This window comes from Nothobranchius furzeri, chromosome 6 (assembly GCF_043380555.1).
Source record: "Nothobranchius furzeri strain GRZ-AD chromosome 6, NfurGRZ-RIMD1, whole genome shotgun sequence".
Taxonomy (NCBI): Eukaryota; Metazoa; Chordata; class Actinopteri; order Cyprinodontiformes; family Nothobranchiidae; genus Nothobranchius; species Nothobranchius furzeri.
In genome coordinates, this window is record NC_091746.1 from 49,092,751 (window position 1) to 49,109,911 (window position 17,161).

The 17,161-nt window shown below is 41.0% G+C and overlaps 2 protein-coding genes across 3 annotated transcripts; one reads left to right on the plus strand and one right to left on the minus strand.

Moving 5' to 3' along the window:
* Nucleotides 1-268: 268 nt before the first annotated feature.
* ak3 (adenylate kinase 3) lies at nucleotides 269-9,319 on the plus strand. The gene is made up of 5 exons (XM_015977379.3): nucleotides 269-638; nucleotides 3,689-3,808; nucleotides 3,976-4,148; nucleotides 6,387-6,505; nucleotides 8,506-9,319. The coding sequence occupies exons 1-5, from the start codon at nucleotides 491-493 to the stop codon at nucleotides 8,612-8,614; spliced, it is 669 nt and encodes a 222-aa protein (XP_015832865.3). The 5' UTR covers nucleotides 269-490; the 3' UTR covers nucleotides 8,615-9,319.
* A 2,210-nt stretch (nucleotides 9,320-11,529) lies between these two features.
* On the minus strand, nucleotides 11,530-16,362 carry cdc37l1 (cell division cycle 37-like 1). Of its 2 annotated transcripts, none has more exons than XM_015977368.3 (7): nucleotides 16,030-16,362; nucleotides 14,410-14,661; nucleotides 14,164-14,257; nucleotides 13,901-14,016; nucleotides 13,536-13,658; nucleotides 13,237-13,407; nucleotides 11,530-11,919 (listed from the first exon to the last, which is right to left on the minus strand). In XM_015977368.3, the coding sequence occupies exons 1-7, from the start codon at nucleotides 16,132-16,134 to the stop codon at nucleotides 11,803-11,805; spliced, it is 978 nt and encodes a 325-aa protein (XP_015832854.3). In that variant the 5' UTR covers nucleotides 16,135-16,362; the 3' UTR covers nucleotides 11,530-11,802. The 2 variants fall into 2 exon arrangements, with proteins under 2 accessions (XP_015832854.3, XP_015832845.3); XM_015977359.3 differs by having other exon boundaries at nucleotides 14,410-14,712.
* Between the last annotated feature and the right edge of the window lie 799 nt (nucleotides 16,363-17,161).

Below are 17,161 nucleotides of genomic sequence, written 5' to 3' on the forward strand. Positions count from 1 at the left end.
AAGAAGAAGAAGAACTAGATGATCGATTAGTTCGGTCTACCTGCCAGGCTGCAGGTCTTTCCAAAGGGATCGGAAGAGATTAATCAGCCAGTGCCAGTAAAAATTTTTCCGCCCACAGACCAATTATATAACTGCATTATACAATAAACTCTATCAAAGCCATGAGACTCTGCATTTCTCAACTCTTCAGGGAAAAGTGTCTTTCTGCTCAAAGTCGTCTGCAGGTCAGAGCTGCCCCCCCCCCCCCCCCCCCCCCCCATCTGCCCCGCTGGCTCAGCGGCCGCATCTCATCTCCTTTCTCCTCCTCCGTCCCCTCCTTCTTCCTTGTTTCAGCAGAGCACAAGGAGACTGGCCCAAGACTCGCCCATTGTTGCGTAGTTCGAAAGAACGTGTCCTTCTACCAGCTGCATTTGTGCATCCAGAGGAGGCGAATCTGAATCCCACAATCTGTTCGTATAAGCTGAATTTAGAGCAACGCCAGAAGCTGGAAATGGTTTTGCAGAAAGTGATTCGTGCTGTCATCATGGGAGCTCCGGGATCGGGGAAAGGAACGGTGTCCGGGCGCATTATCAAAATATTTGGACTCAATCACATCTCCAGTGGGGACATTTTACGAGCCAACATCAAAGAAAAAACAGGTGAGTGATGCAGAGACAATGAGACAATGCATATGACGTAAGATGTGAAAACACAACTTTACAAATTAATGTATTAATTTTGAGTCTGTAAAAGTCATTCTAAACTAAATAAAACAAGATCGGGCGCCCTAATCTGTTTAGTGATCTGTTATCTGTTAAGTGCACCACTCCCCATAACTGCGTTTCTTATCTTTCTGTCACATGCAAGGAGAACAGCTTGAAAAACCGCCTTTTCACTAACCAATCATGTCTGCAGGCAGGGCTCAAATGAAGATGTCTTCTTGAAGTTTGTACTGCAAACATTACCTGAACTTTGAAATGTGCTTCAATATCACCTTGAGTGAAGATTAAAGAGTGCTGTAAAAAGTGCCTGGAACAACGCGAGTGACTGATTAAAAACATGCTATAGCAGCTGCATAACAACGGAACCGTTAGAAATAAAAAAGGAATCTGCTTATTGAATTTAAAATAAATCTGGAGTTTCAGCAAAGTGTGCGTTGTTTTTTAAAGTTTCCTCATCTGACTTAATCCTTGTGTAGGTGGCAGCTTTAGACAGCTCCACTAAGGCAAATTGCAATCAAAGCAGCACAAAAAATAACTGTCAATGCAATGAATATGCTTACTCTGCCTGAATCAGTGGATCTTATGGAAAATGCCTGCACTTGTGTAGCGCTTTAACAAATTCTAGGATTGTGCATAAATCTTCAGCAGGCTAAACACATGTGTGTATTTTATTAGATAATGTTAATTCCTGATTAAAGCTGTTTGACTTGAACTGCTGACCTTGCATCTCTTGACTCCTCACTTTCTCATCAATCCTACTGAGAGAAATCCACATTTGTATCTAGAGTTTGAAAGCTTCCCCAGGAGAAAATGTGTTATTTATGCACAAAGAAAGCTTTGCACAAGTGCATTTGATTTCGAAATAAGTGTATTTTGCAGGCTCAAAGAGACATAAAGTGGCTCCTTCAAGAGTTCCTGTTGTGCGGCAGTCAGTTTGACCTTCAGCACGGTTTCATGTTATATCAGCAACATTATAAAAGCAGACCCTTTCTGCAACAGCCGTCAGGAAACATGTTTGTTCAGCTGGATTTTGATCAGTTAAAGTAAAAGCGACTTAAGGCATGCTCATTTTTTCATCTTCTGATTTTATTTATTTTAACATTTTTGCAGCTTTCTGCAGTAAAACACATTAACACTCCATTATTGTGCTCTAACAATGCGAGTCTGGTAATTAATTTACTATAGTTTAACATTTCAGAACCTAAAATCCTGTGATTAGCACGCCTAAACAACATAACACCCTGGAAATGTTGGAAGCCATTGAGAAAGACGTTTTACAAACAATAATTTGCAAGAGTTGAGTTGAAGCAAAAACAAACATTGTCTGAATCAAGTTCTCGTTGCGTCAAATTTAGATTCCCTGCCTTGAAAAACATTTCTAATTTTGTCAAATTTGTAAACCTTTTTTTTTCTCAACTTGTACATTTTTGCCAGTTTTTTAGACTCAGCGCGCATTAGGACGTGCACCATGTTCATTCTTTGTTTTTAAACCTATGATACGCTCCAAAACGTCATCTGGTGACAATAATCTACTAATATTCAGCACGATCAGACTTCCAGATCGCTGCCAGAAAGAAGAAAAGAAAGAATCCAATATTTTTCTGGGTCTGTGAACTCATCAGTGCTAAATGCTAGTTTGTGCTGACATAGTTTTCATGTGGAACTTCTAGAAATAAAATGTTCATTTCAATCAAAATATTGTGATGAATGCATTTTTTGCTTGCGATAAATCAGACACGGCTGAACTCAGAGGGTTAGAAATGGGGATCAGCTCTTAAAACCAGAATCTGTTCATCTCTAAAAATACCTTGTTATCATTGGCTTGTGTTTTTAAGGCCAGCAGTACCTTTTCACAAGATGTTCTTCTCCCTCCTTTAGTTAATTATTCTCGTCACATGAACTGATACTAAAGTCATAAAGTAGGTCGGTTGGACTTCCGTGTTGGACAATTGGAAGAATTTCACACTTTGAAAAGCTCATTTTAGGAAACTATTTAGTTTATTTTTTTCTCACCCTTGTGCCCACTGACCTTAAGGTTTCACTCAATATAGATTTGTCTTCATTAGCTATTTTGTAGGGACATTGGACATTTTCTTACAATCTAACTCTCTTAAGAATGTTTAACTTCAGTGGTAGAAAAGTGCAGCGCATGGCCGGAGTCGGCCAAGTCTCCCTGAAGTAAATTATAGCCTTTCTGGTGGTTTGTTAAGTCCTCCAGACTGTTTTTATGGGGCTTTCAGTGCTGTATTGTTGTCCATCCTAGCTTTTTGAATTCTTTTAGAAATCCTTAAAGGTGTGGGACACTGAAAAAAAAACATTTTTAATTTCAGATTGTAATTGGGAGTTTTTCATGCAGGCTGAACATGAAAATGGTCTCCTACATCTGTCTCATGCATTAGCTTCTAATAGAGAATTTTTGATGAAAATCTAGGATTTGAAAATCCACACATCTATGCCACACTGTCATTTAACATTCATGGACTCACCCATCTTGACTCAGGTAAGGCTGTTGTTGGTTTAGCGTCCAGGGAACAGCAGAGAACGTCTCGACTAGTCGAAGCTAACTGTTAGCATTGCCAACTCCACCACACAGCAGAAGCTCCTCCAGGCTTGTGTTATTTGTGGAGATATCATCCACGTTGCAAGTCAGTGGTAGAGTCTTGTTGCTGTTATGCAGTCCGAGGTGAGATGTCCAAACACCGGACAATATAAGACTCAAAAACCTGCCGTCTGAAGCTCAGCTGTGATGTGGGTCATTGCTAGAGCCTAGAAATGGTGCAATGGTATATTTTTTCCCCCCTGAGAACGACTTACAAGGCGTTCATTCAAATGCATTGATTAAATGAGTGAAGCACACCTTCAAATATCGAGGCAGCTGACACTTTCAAATGTTTCATCATGAAAATAATCGTCACTTTAGAGAGCTTTACGATACTTTCCCAAGATTAAGAAGGTTTATTTTTTCTGCGTGTCTGTGTTTGTGTCAGAGCTCGGCCTGCTGATGAAGTCCTGTATTGATCAGGGTCAGCTGGTCCCGGATGCCATCATGTCTCGTCTCATCCTGAACGACCTGAGAAGGATAGACTCCAGCGGCTGGCTGCTGGATGGTAGGAGCTGTCTGGTTTGTGTCAGCTGTTAGAAAACCTTTGCTAGAGGTGGATGTAATCAGTCCGTTACGTCAACATGTGTGAAACCATCTTTAGACTCTCGACTCTTTGTCATCACTTTGGTTGATTAAATCCCAGCATTTCTCTTTGTGTCTTTGCCCCCTCAGGATTCCCCCGTACGATATCACAGGCAGAAGCTCTTGATCACGTCTACACTGTAGATACCGTCATCAACCTTGACGTGCCATTCCAGACCATCAAAGAGAGACTCACATCTCGTTGGACTCACATTCCCAGCGGAAGGGTGTACAACACAGATTTCAACCCGCCTAAAGTTCCCGTAAATACTCGTGTTAATTTCTCATAAACTGTGGACGTTTTAGATTTTTCAAGAACCCATTTTTCTAAAGTAGGAATAAAACTGAATTTGTACTTTGAGGTTGGAGGGTGCAGAAAGGATCTTCAGTTGCTGACTGATCCATAACGAACTGAAGGGGAAACACCTGTGAATCACTCCAGTGGGTTGCCATGGGAACTTATCTGACCTTGGTAAAAGTTCTGCCATTAGCACTGATAGGAAGAAAAACAACATACTTTGGCTTTTTACAGCATCATTTGTTGCTGCACATTTCTGGACAGTTTTTGTAAGAAATGCAAAGATCTCATAACAGATTTTGCAGTTTAGCTTAGTTTCTACTAAGCTTGATTTGAAGGCTGTCAGTGTCAGTTTTGGCAAGAATAAATGACTTTATATTCTTAAAGCTGGTTCTCTCAATTAATAAATACATTTGCAGAGGTATGTAGTAGGAATTAATGCCTTGTAAGTCGTACTCTGGGGAAATAAAGCCCTGGTGCGCCTGTTTCAGGAACTAGAAGTGAGCCACATCAGGGCTGAGCTTCAGACGGCAGGGTTTGGAGTCTTATTTCCAGATATAATGACATCTCGCCTTGGATTGGATCACAGCAACGCAACTTTACCATTGTCTCCATTTACTTTGCAATGTTGATGTTTTATCTCCACAAATAAAAGTCTGCTGTGTTGTGGAGTTGCTAATGCTAATGGTAAGCTGCCATTTGCTCAATGCTAAACCAACAACAGCCTTCCCTGTCGCAAGTCAAGATGGGTGAGTCCATAGTCTCTTTTAGAAAACAATGCTGCAATGCTGAGCCGGCATCAAGGAGCCTTAGGTTGTTTATAGGTGTCCATACCATGGGGGAGTCTGAGACCATGGTTCGCGAACGGAAAATGGCGGCTTGCCAACTCTGGGTCAGGAGAGAGGTCCTGCCTCAAGTGGAGGAGTTCAAGTATCTCAGGGTCTTCTTCACGAGTGAGGGAAGGAGGGAGCAGCAGATCAACAGGCGGATTGGGGCAGCGTCTGCAGTGATGCGGACACTGAACCGGTCTGTTGTGGTGAAGAAGGAGCTGAGCCGGAGAGCAAGGCTCTTGATTTACTAGTAGATCTACCGCCCAATCCCCACCTACGGTCATGAGCTTTGGGTAATGACCAAAAGAACAAGATTGCAGATACAAGCAGCCGAAATTAGTTTTCTCCGTGGGGTGGCTGGGCTCAGCCTTAGGGATAGGGTGAGGAGCTCGGACGTTCAGGAGAGACTCGGAGTAGAGCCGCTGCTCCTCCATATTGAGAGGAGTCAGTTGAGGTGGTTTAGGCATCTTGTTAGGATGCTTCTGGATGCTTCCCCAGGGAGGTGTTTCAGGCATATCCTGCCGGCAGGAGGCCCTCTGGTCGACCCAGGACACGTTGGAAAAAGTACATCTCCAATCTGGCCTTGGGGTCCTGCCGGAGGAGCTGGTGGAGATTGCCGGGGAGAGGACAGTCTGGAACTCCCTAGTTGGGATGCTGCTCCCACGACCTGGACCTGGATAGGCAGAAGGAGACGAGATGAGACCATGGCAGAAATATGCCTCCGTCATGTCCTTTTTACAAAAGATAATGCAATGGCAGTATAAAGGGGGTATGGGGTGGTCTCTGCACTTCTGTGTACTTCCGTTTAACTTGGACATAACTGGCTTTTTATTGCGATTGAAGCCACACTCATTACGTTTTTTTGACAAGCCGCTCCTAAAGATGTCTGTCACTTACAGCACCCGTGAACTGTGAGCTGATCTGAGCTCCAGCTCTAACAGAGAGAAGTTCCCAGAGCTCTGCATCGCTCCGGTTTATCACCTCAGCTGATTATGGTCAAAAAGCGTAACTTACTGCTCATTTTTACATTCATTTTTAATATAGTTGCCGGCTGGAGCTTGGTGGTAACTCCCCACATGATCATGACACCTCCCTCTGTTACGCCAAGGCATAATGTGCATTCAGAAGACCGACAGCAGTATTACGCTGAATTTCAGGCATTGTGTGTCTTCTAAAATGGGCTTGTGAATGTTAAGTGACAGTGTGATGTAGATCTATCAGGCTTTTCTAATCCTAGAGTCTCACCGTCTATTTTCTATCAGAAGCTAATGCAGGAGATAGGTGTAGGAGACTCTTTTCATCTTCAGTCTGCATGAAAAACTCAGAGAGGCCGATTACATCAGCTTCAACCGTGGGTTTTGCTTTCTGTCCAGGGTTTTGATGATGAGACGGGAGAACCGCTGGTCCAGAGGGACGATGACAGACCAGACACGGTCACACGAAGGCTGAAGTCCTACGAAACCCAGACAGAACCCGTCTTGGAGTACTACAGGTGGACCCAATATAGATAACAGACACACAGAAAAAATGTTGCCTACAGACAGTTCTGTTCATGTTTTAATTTCAGGTTTTTAAGACCCTCACAAATAAAGAAAAACTAGCTCCGCGTGACTGGAGTGTTTTGAAAAAATGCCCAAAATGTTTTATCAAAAGCAATAAATAGGATGTAAATAAAATAATTATTAATTGAATTAGAGTCGTAGAATATTTTCTAAATATATGATCCTTTTAACCTTTGTGGCATTTAAAAAAGTCTTTTGACACAATTTAGAAATTAGAATTTTGTTTGATAGCTAATAAAAATTCGAAAGCAGGGTAAAAATATTAGATATTTGTTTTATTTTATGAATTGATTTAAGTCTGTTTTTGCCATTTGTATGAAGTTTTCTAATATTGAAAAAAATCACTTAATTTCTATATTTTAAACAGCTAAAAATATGTTGTTTTGCCTTTGAAAATGCAGATATGAAAACCAAATGCCAAAAAATCAAAAACAAAAAAAAAAAAAAAACTGCTGCAGTCTGTTTCAGGAAGTAACCCCCAAATTCCACTACCTCCGCTCTGCCACGAACGCCGGAGCACAATCGGTCCCGTTGTAGTCAGTCAGAGCAATTCCACTACTGCGGCCGTGCTCCGGCAGTGCGGCGCCATGCGCCGCCCTCTGTTCTGGCGTCCGGCAAAAATAGAATCGATCCTATTTTTGCCGGACGCCGGAGCACCTCCGCAGTAAATGGACAGAAATCACAACCGCCCAACAGGAAAAGGAGCGAGCACAACTTCCGTTTTTCACAATAAATCGGTAAACAAAAGGCGTTTTTTGTTTCATATGCACAGGTTTAACAACTTTTAACAACTATCAGTGGCGGCTGAACTTTAAATGCACAAAAATAAGCCATAAATACAGATTCTACTATCAAAGTAGTCACACTTTGTTGATCCAAACACTGCTGATCTCTCAACACAAATGATGGGCAGATTAAACAGTTCATTTCGATGCTTCTCCCACACAACGGGTGTTTGGATCTAACTTCCGCGTTTATTGCTCGGACTGTTTCGCAAGATCTCAAAAATCCCACGCATGCTTGTTTGCCCACCTCAGGTCTCCGTACCGGAGCGGAGCCGTTGTAGAGCGGGTACCAGTAAAAATTGAGTTCGGAAGCGAGCGGCTGCAGAAGGCGGGGGCAGACCGGAGCGGAGCGGAGGTAGTGGAATTTGGGGGTTAGTCAAAGGAGTTGAGGGCAGAAAAGTCTTGCTCATTAATCTTCATGATATGCTAACATCTCACCTCTGACTGGCTAACAGCATCCCGACTCTTCCGCTGCCTTCGTTTACATTACAGTAAAACATGTTTTCTTGGTTCAAAAATGTATATCTGCTGTTTTATCTCCACAAATAACACACGTGTGAACATATTCTGCCATGTTGTGGATGACAGAGACCTGCTAGCTGAGACACGCTCTGCCCTCTCTTGGATGCTAAATCAACACAGCCTTCTTTTGAATCATGGCTTCAGTCTTTCAGCACCGAGTTAGCATGTTCTCCCCGTGCATGTGTGGGTTTTCTCCAGGTGCCCCAGTTTCTTCCCACCGATGAAAAACATGCATGTTAGGTTAATTGGAGACTCTGTTGTCCCAGGTGTGAGGGAGTGGCTGCTTCCTTGTTTCTGTCCCTATGATGGACCTGTCCAGGGGCTTCCCCACCTTTTACCCAATGGCTGTTGGAGATAGGCACCAGCTCCCTGTGACCATACAGAGAAATGACAAAGCTCGTCCCACATAATGACCTCTGCCATCAGTGACAGTGGAACTGCTCCAAAATGTAATTCTAGCAGCTGATAGTGCAGCTTCCTGATGACATAAATAACAAATATTTGAACACTTGCCGCTAGGGTTTACTCTACATTACATTAGTGTGTGCTTAGTAACAGATCTTGTACTGAAGCAGCAGATCAAACAGCTTTCAATAAACTGTTTTGTTTTTGCTCCCCTCCAGGAGTAAAGGTGTTCTTGAGACGTTTACAGGGACAGAAACCAACAAGATCTGGCCTCACATCGAAGCTTTCCTCCACAGAAAATTCTCCCTCAGCCAAAGAGTGGCTTAGAACGCCTGAAGTGAACAAGAAGGCTCTGAGTTTGCTGACAGTGACCGCTGTGTGCATCAACCAATCAGGAGACAGGAGGGGATGTCTGTGGACTTCAAAATCAAAGTTCATCTAACATAAGACTGAAACATTTTCAAACTGCTTGTTGTGGTACTATGAACGTATAGATATTGGCTTTGGGAAACCCAGGTGAGTCTGTGTAAAATCCTCCAAACGCGTGTCGTTAGCTGGAGGCTTGAACCCCTTTTTCCATGTCTTGCCTCTTTGAAACCAGGAAGGTGAGCTGTGATCCAACAACAGAGACAAGAGTGAACGCGTGACCTCATACTGTGAGCTTAATCAAAGGCTTTTTATTATCCTTCAGAAGCACTGAGCCTTATTTTCTACCGCAGGTGTGTCCTTGTTCCTTGCTGCTTAAGCACACAAGTGCCTTTTGCTGTTTTTGACAAGTAGCAAAACAAGTGTTTTATTTTCCCAAATTATGAACCACATTTATTATGAAGAACATTTTAAATCATCACAAGGAACCATTATGATGCAGCATCTTTCAGCCTCCTCGGGTCTTCTGGCCTCTGAAACACTCCATGTTCTGTTCATTTAGACCATTTGTCTCATCATGGGAGTCATTCAGCACCTGGTGTGTCTTAATAATATATCATTGTACACCAACACAGATTTTACAGGATTAAATGTGGCTGGAAGGTGTCCGTTTGCAGTTTTTTGCACATTGTTTGGAGTGTTTGCCCTGTTAAAAGTCGTGTGTGTGACCGTGGTGTACGGTCTACCAATGCTCCTGGTCTTCCCTAAAATATCTAATTTTTCATACAAAAATAAGCACTGTCAAGTATTTTCTAGATGACAATAAACCTTTTATTGTAGAATAAATCAACTTGCATTTATAGATTTTTTTAGGAAGCTCCATGAACACAACACACACCAGAAACAGCTGTGGGTGCAGCAGACTTCCGAAGAACTGAAACATAAACGTTGGGTATGTGCAGAACTTTTAGCAATTTACTGTAAAACTAAAAAAAAAAAAAAAAAAAACATCTCAAAATCTTCCCTAAAAATCTAACTCTGAGTGATGGCAACAAGCCCAACAATTATTTTCCATAGTTTAATAATCTTTATAGAGGAAAGTGAAAAATATTTGCACTAATGACGAGCTAACGTAAAGTACAAAGGCAGAAGAAATTAAATCTGGTCAGGACTCTTGCAAGAATCAAGCTTAACCTAACATAATTCTTAATCCTTAATCACTGTAGCTTTACTGCTGGGAATACCTGGAGTCATAGGCTGGATCCTGGATCCGGAGCCAGGACCAGGCGCTGAGGCTAGAGCCTGGGCCTGGTGTTGTAGTTAAGAAGCTAGTAAACCCTGTATTTATGACTTTGTGAACTGCAACAGAGCAGCTTATCACCGTGCAGATAAAGATCATTCAAACAAGAACTCAAAGCAAATGGATCAATTCACACAAGAGATTTCCATCACATATTTAATGCTTTATATATATATATATATATTTCCATTTTACATTACCACTGCAAACATCTGTTACACAGCAGATGTTTTAGGCCCTGTCCAAACTCTCCCACCATGTTTCATGGTTTATAAAAATCTCCATTTTTCTCACCAACTGTTTGTTTGTGGATGGGCGGGGCAAATGCAAAACAGACAAAAAATATATAGTTTTTAAAAATATTCAGAGATGAGGACACTACAGCCCTAAAAATGTGATAAAAGCTTCCTTTTGATGACAAAATAACATTTCTGAAGGTAACACTAATGATTTTTTCCAACAAAATTCTCCATAAAATAGAAGCAATATTTATATTTGTTTTTTAAATAAAATATCCTTTTTTAAATAAATAATCCACACAAATAGTGAAAATGTCTGAATAACAGCCCAACCACTATTCCTCCATACAGATGTCTCTAATCACAGATAAACGTGTGTGTGTGTGTGTGTGTGTGTGTGTGTGTGTGTGTGTGAAAAAGACTGGCTCTTGACTTATTTTAAAAAGAATGTGGTTCTCTGTCATCACCTGGCTGCTGCTCCTTAGCTCCACATTTGAGATTACCCTTGTGTTTGTCTCCATCTTTTCTTTTTGTTGCATAAAAGGCTGTTTTATTATGAAATTAAAAGCTTCTTAATGAGCTAAAAAATGTTCCTTTTGAGTGAAATTATTCTAAATGACATATGACATTGATTTCTATCATTACTAAATGAGAACATGGTTTCAGGTTCAGAGCTATTTGCAGATCTGAGCATTTCCAGCCTCACTAGACAACACTTTAGGGACCTGTCACGCAGCACAGGTAGAAAACAAAAACATAAGGCCGCTCTGATCGATTCTCACATGTCCCTTTTACACATAATGGAAGACGACAGGCCAAAGTCCCATCTTAAATGTTCTTGTTTTGGCCTTGTGTCGGACTCAGCTAAGCGCGTACACTAACCCAACTAAACAACCACCACTTATCATCAGACACTAGCTGGACTGTGAGCAGCTCCTTTACATTCAGTGAAAGCAGGAAGTCACTGACCACAGCCAGAATGTTTTAGTTCTTCCTGCAAAGATATAAACATAACCATTTAACTCCTGTGTGAATGTTAGCTAGAAGCCTGGATCTTTGAGTGTTGAAAACAACATAAAGCTTTTGTAACAAAGATCATAGTGTTATGATGTTTTTACCAAAGATTAGGTCCAAAAACCACCATTTTCTGGATATATTAATCCCTCAATAAACATCCTGTTGATTTCACTAATCATAAACATAATTTTACTCATGATTTTAATAACTTATCAACCGGATTCACGGGAAAGAGTTTGGTGCCAAACTTTTCCCCAAATACTTATCTTTTGCTGTAATTTGTGGTTATCTAAACAAAAAGTGCAGAAGCTCTTTACTTCTTAGGGAACCAGTGTCTCTCATCTTTGAAACGACAGTTGTGGCACAACACGAGTGTTAACTAGCCAGAGCCACAAACAAAAGGCAACGCTGAGATATGCTAGTCATCAACAAAGCATGTTTATGTGCTGCTTTCCTGCTGGGGCAGCGTGATGCCTGATGTCTCCTTTTAGTCCTGATCTGCCCAGCGATGTGAGGGAATCTAAACTCCGGAGAGTTCCAACTGGGGGAGGATGAGTGAGATGGAAGAAAAGCAGCAGCCACGCTTCTGATCCTTATGAAGTCTCCATCATCCTCATGTCTTCTGTTTCTGAAGAGTCGTCTTTTGTCCATTTTCTGGTGTTTGTCAAAAGTCCAGCGTCTAAACAGTGTTTCATGTTAAATTCAGCGTCCTGATGAAGAAAAAAAAACAGTTAAAACAGTCAGATTAATATTAATATTATGAACTGAAAACGGGGTACATTTCAGGTCATGCTATAAATACTCAAATCTAACGATTGAACATGCTGGTTTCAGCTAAAAGAAGATTCTAATGACTAAAATGTGTTATTTTATCTATATTTTGTGATTTAAATGTTTTCCTAAATATCTTTCTTACATTCAGAAGTTCCGAGAGTTCAAAATGAGGTCACGTGAGCCACAGAGAAAGAAAAAAGCCCTAAAAGCAGGTGGAGTTTCAGTGCGACAGCCTGAACTGCTCTGAGAAGAGCCGCTGGTGAAGCTGTGGGGCCAGCAGCAGGGAGGTGGCCCCCGTTCTTTCGGTCATTAACAAAGGAGCTTTTCAAACTAAAGAATGGAGCCCTCTGAGCATCATCCTGCCAAATTCCTAGGACACTGGGAATAAAAAAAATCAGAAAGCTGGAGCACCCTGGTGAGCCAAGGTTTATTAGGTGTGAGTTAAAAAAGTAAACAAATGTTTTGACACTGGATGTGTTTTTGTCAAGTTACACATCCAGTGTCGAAACACTAGTTTCAGTTTTGTACTCACACCTAAAAAAACCTTGGCTCACCTGGGTGCTTCAGCCTTCCGATTTTTAAACCGTTATCAATCCTCCGAGCCAACACGCCATCTACCATGACTGCCATGATACTCTTACCACAGAACCATGTCTGCATGTTGAAAGACTTTGTTTTTCTAACATGTGGGATTTAACTTCACTGAAACAAATTATTTAGACGAGTTCGGAGTTTAAAACCCTAACCTATACGGTAATGAGAGAGTTGGAGCAGGTAAAACTACATCATAATCCAGAACTAAATCTCTAAACTGACAACAAAGCAGCAACATTTCATTACAGTTATTTTCATTAAGAACTGTTAGCATTGCAGGCTAGAACCCAATTTCCTGTTTTTGCTGATGATAAATGGTCTTTAAATGCTTTTCAAATAAAGATGAAGAGTCAACTAGTTAGAACAATTATGATTAATATTTTATTTGCAAGTTACCTGACTGGTAAAACTACTGATGTTCTCATCTTTATGAGACAAAGACCATCTGCGACATTAACAGCAGGCGTTCGACTTTTTTATTCAATATTTTCTCACAGTAAATTATAATCAAACATTTAAATAATATACTAGCCAACATGTAAATAATATACTAGCCATAAATAACTATAAAAGGTTGCTTTGGAAAGGAACAACAAACTAGCAGTGCCATCTAGTGGCTGAACTGCATAACTGCAACAGGAGTGGGCAGCAGCACGTACTTGGATTATGACGTTTGTTGGTTCTTTGGCGTCTACTCTGACGTTTGTGCCAGGACTCTGCTGATGAATGTTCAAAGTGTCACTTTTACATTTGACGGAGTATTCTCTAACTCTCTGCTTGAAGGCCTCGAGTTCTAAGTAGAAGACTTCTGAGTAGACATCCTGTCCCTCCTACAAAGCAACAACAAAAACAAAAGCAGGGACTTACAAAAGGGTTACACAAACACATCTCTAAGATGGTAAAATTTGTGACTGTGGCACTTTGTAAAACTGTTATTAATCATAAGTGCTTGTTTTACTTTGGCTTTGTGGAAGAACTGCCTGAAGCAGCCGCGAGGATCCTGCTGAGAGTTTGAAGCCATTTCTAAGATAAACTGCATGACAACAGCTTGATGTGCCACCTGCTCCATCAGCGCTTCTTTCTGGAAGACAAAATCCAGATAAACACTGTAGGTCTGGATTACCAACTTAAAATTAGGGACAAGACGGTTCGTTGTTTTGGAGATACTCTGGATTTTTATAAAGAAAGCAGTCTTTATCAACCTTAATCTACACATTAAAAACACTTAAGAACAAATGAACTTCTGCAGCACATTTGCATTATTCTGTTGAAGGACAGTTAGAAGATAAAAGCAACATCAGCCCAGTCCTGTTAATGCATTACCTCTTCTTGCTGCAGTCGAATGCACCACAGGATTAAAAAGTTAGCCGTTTCCTCACAGATGAGCTGTGGCATGTCTGACAGAAATCGTTGACTGTCGTCCCATCTACGCAACATACCTGCAATGACAAACATCTAATTCATGAAGACGTCCAAAAACAATTACTTTGGATTTAAAAAGCTGTATTTTATTGAAGTGTGCAACAATTTTAAAGTATCAACCTGAATTTATGTTTTTGTCATGCAAGATTTTGTGTCTCACTTACCAAAATGTCTGAGCTCTTGTTCATATTTCTGCAGAAATGTTTTGCACCTGTCCTGATCCATTTCTACAGATTGATTTGGGACATTGATTATACTCTAAAGCAAAAAAGAAACAAAAATTGTTTAAATATGACTACATAGACAGTAGGAAATGTGTAAAAGCAAATGTTATGCACTTTATTCTCTTTTAAACTGGAATATAAGTCATATTTTCAAACACTTTTTAAAAAGAGTTTTATTTCATAAACCTTGTTAAAAACGTCCCAACTCCCGGTATCACAGAGTACAGGACTGCGGCAGGGACCTGGACGTCCTAGCATGCTCTCCTTACAACGCCACTCCTCCTCCGTGTGTGTGAGTTCTGTCGGGCAGGCCAGAGTCCGAGCACGCTCCTGCTCCAGTGACTCGGAGCTGTGCACTCCTAAAGAGCACATCTGGTCCTGCGCCTCAGCCAGTCTCCAACTGGATACTATGGAGGCCTTCACACATCGCTGCTGGCTCTGACAAAGAGATGCCACGGCACAATCACAAAGGTGCGACGGTGGTGGTGGCTTTGAGATAAACAAAGAGACATTTATTCAACTGTTTTAAAGTTTTCAATGAAGATTGGAAAGTTTAATCAATTTGCATGAAAAATTTCTACAATAAACATTATTTTTAAAATCTACACTTAAATTTTCACTTTGTTTTACACATTGCCATTTTTCTGGAGAATGAGTCCACTCGTGTGGGGTTACTTCTGAGCAAAGGGAGTGGACTCACTCACAGGTTAGCCTCAGAACACAACAATGAATAATGAATGACACCTACACTTTCACCTAGAATAACTCATCTCCACTATCAGTTGATTTGGGACATTGATAATACTCTAAAGCAAAAAAGAAACAACGTTGATAATGAAAAATGCCTTTTCTAGCATGATGGAGCAGCTAACATGATAACCAATTAGCTTGTAGGAGAAAACAAAAATGTGGGGTCCATTGTCAAAAAACAGATCACACCTGAATCCCTTTGAAAATATGAAATCAATCCTCGAGGTGGACGAACAAACAAAATCCCACACATTCTGACCATCTCTAAGCACTTATTATGAATTTGGTCCAGAAGTTGACTGATAGCATGCCACAGTAATTGAAAAGGTCCTGGAAAAAGAAGAGCCACTACGGCAAATGTTGTATTTGTGTAAGCTTAATGTGACTGTCAATAACCGCCTTTAAAACTCACTGTGAAATTATTAGTAAACCAAAATACCTGACGAAAGATCTGATAATAGTGAAAGAGCAGACGTCAATCCTTGACTACCATGACTGTCCATCTGCGGGCCATAGCTGTAGTGTACCATATAAACTAAAGTATACCATTGGCTTTGCATTTCTCAGTGTTTTGTCATTTGGTTTATGCATGAGAGCAAAACTATATCTGCAAGCTTCTTCCAGTCAGCTGTGGTGGAAATGTTACAAGCCAGAAACTTCATGTGCGCTATCTGTTTTGAGGCGTTTAGCTCCCCATTTATTTCCCCTATGAACATATATTCCCAGCACTTATCCAACCGTTTTCTGATTAGATGGACACACGTTATAACTTAGCTGAGTGATACTTTTATTGCGCAACTCTGTTTACCGTTGGCATTTAACTCTTCTACAACCCTAGAAATCACTCCAGTTCTTTGTTTACAAACCAACCTTCCACAACAATAAAGGAGATGAAAATATTTTAGGACATTTCGAACCTTACTGACTGGTTAGCACTAAAACTTTGCTTGATCATACGAGATCAGATTTTAGCCACCTAGCATACGTTTGTTACCGTTACCTTTTAATGCTAAAGGGAAACTCTTCAACTGAAAACTCAACCATGAAGCTATGTACCTGTTGGGAAGGATAGCGTCCACTGAAAGCCCTGCTCGTCGAATTTGGGGCCCCGCTAGACTCCTCGTTTGGCTGCACTGAAGCTCCATTACCCAGCCACTCCATAGCTGCTAAAGAACTTTCAAGCTAGCTGACCGTTACAACTGCTAGCCAATGCTAGCTGAGTGCTCGTGAAACAGAAAAAGTTTGGATATATATATATTCCGGAGTAACACGCAGATATTTCTGGTACAAATACCACTCTGAAGAGTCAGTGGAGTAAAACTGGAGTATGATTCAGAGCACTATGACAACGTAACTAACAATAACAACTATCCCTAACTAACCCCCAGTTGCATCTGTTTCAGGAGCTGACGCGGACGTGTCACGTGGTTAACCGATTTCAAACCACGTGATATAGAAACGCTTCTACTGAATTCTAGTGGTTTCTTAGCCTGGTAAGGTCCAGAATTTGGTCTAGTTCACTAGGCTTGCGTTTTTTTGCTTGGCAAGGCATGTATGTAAATATACAAGGAAAATAAATAATCCGTTTAAAATGTCTAGGAGTGTATAGATACGATACATAAATAAACCAAAACTAAGAATTTTGGCAATTTGTCTATACTCACCTACAGGATGATTAGGAACACCATACTAATACGGTGTTTGACCCCCTTTCACCTTCAGAACTGCCTTAATTCTACATGCCATTGATTCAACAAGGTGCTGAAAGCATTCATTAGAAATGTTGGCTCAAATTGATAGGATAGCATCTTGCAGTTGATGATTTGTGGGATGCACATCCAGGGCATGAAGCTCCCATTCCACCACATCCCAAAGGTGCTCTATTGGGCTGCGACCTGGTGACTGTGGGGGCCATTGTAGTACAGTGAACTCATTGTCATGTTCAAGAAACCAATTTGAAATGATTTGAGCTTTATGACTAGCATTATCCTGCTGGTAATGTAGGTTATGCTCAGAGGCTGTGCATGATGTGGCTTCACAAATGCTTTGCTGCATTCCTCAGTTGTAACGAGTGGTTATTTCAGTTAAAGTTGCTCTTCTATCAGCTTGAATCAGTTGGACTCGGCCCATTCTCCTCTGACCTCTAGCATCAATAAGACATTTTCACCCACAGGACTGCCGCATACTG

Coding starts and splice junctions, on each gene's coding strand:
- ak3 (XM_015977379.3), top strand. CDS start 491: ATGGTTTTGCAGAAAGTGATTCGTGCTGTCATCATGGGAGCTCCGGGA. Junction 639..3,688: donor CAACATCAAAGAAAAAACAG/GTGAGTGATGCA, acceptor TGTTTGTGTCAG/AGCTCGGCCTGCTGATGAAG. Junction 3,809..3,975: donor CAGCGGCTGGCTGCTGGATG/GTAGGAGCTGTC, acceptor TTGCCCCCTCAG/GATTCCCCCGTACGATATCA.
- cdc37l1 (XM_015977359.3), bottom strand. CDS start 16,134: ATGGAGTGGCTGGGTAATGGAGCTTCAGTGCAGCCAAACGAGGAGTCT. Junction 13,659..13,900: donor TTCGACTGCAGCAAGAAGAG/GTAATGCATTAA, acceptor TTTGTCTTCCAG/AAAGAAGCGCTGATGGAGCA. Junction 13,408..13,535: donor AGTTCTTCCACAAAGCCAAA/GTAAAACAAGCA, acceptor GTTGCTTTGTAG/GAGGGACAGGATGTCTACTC.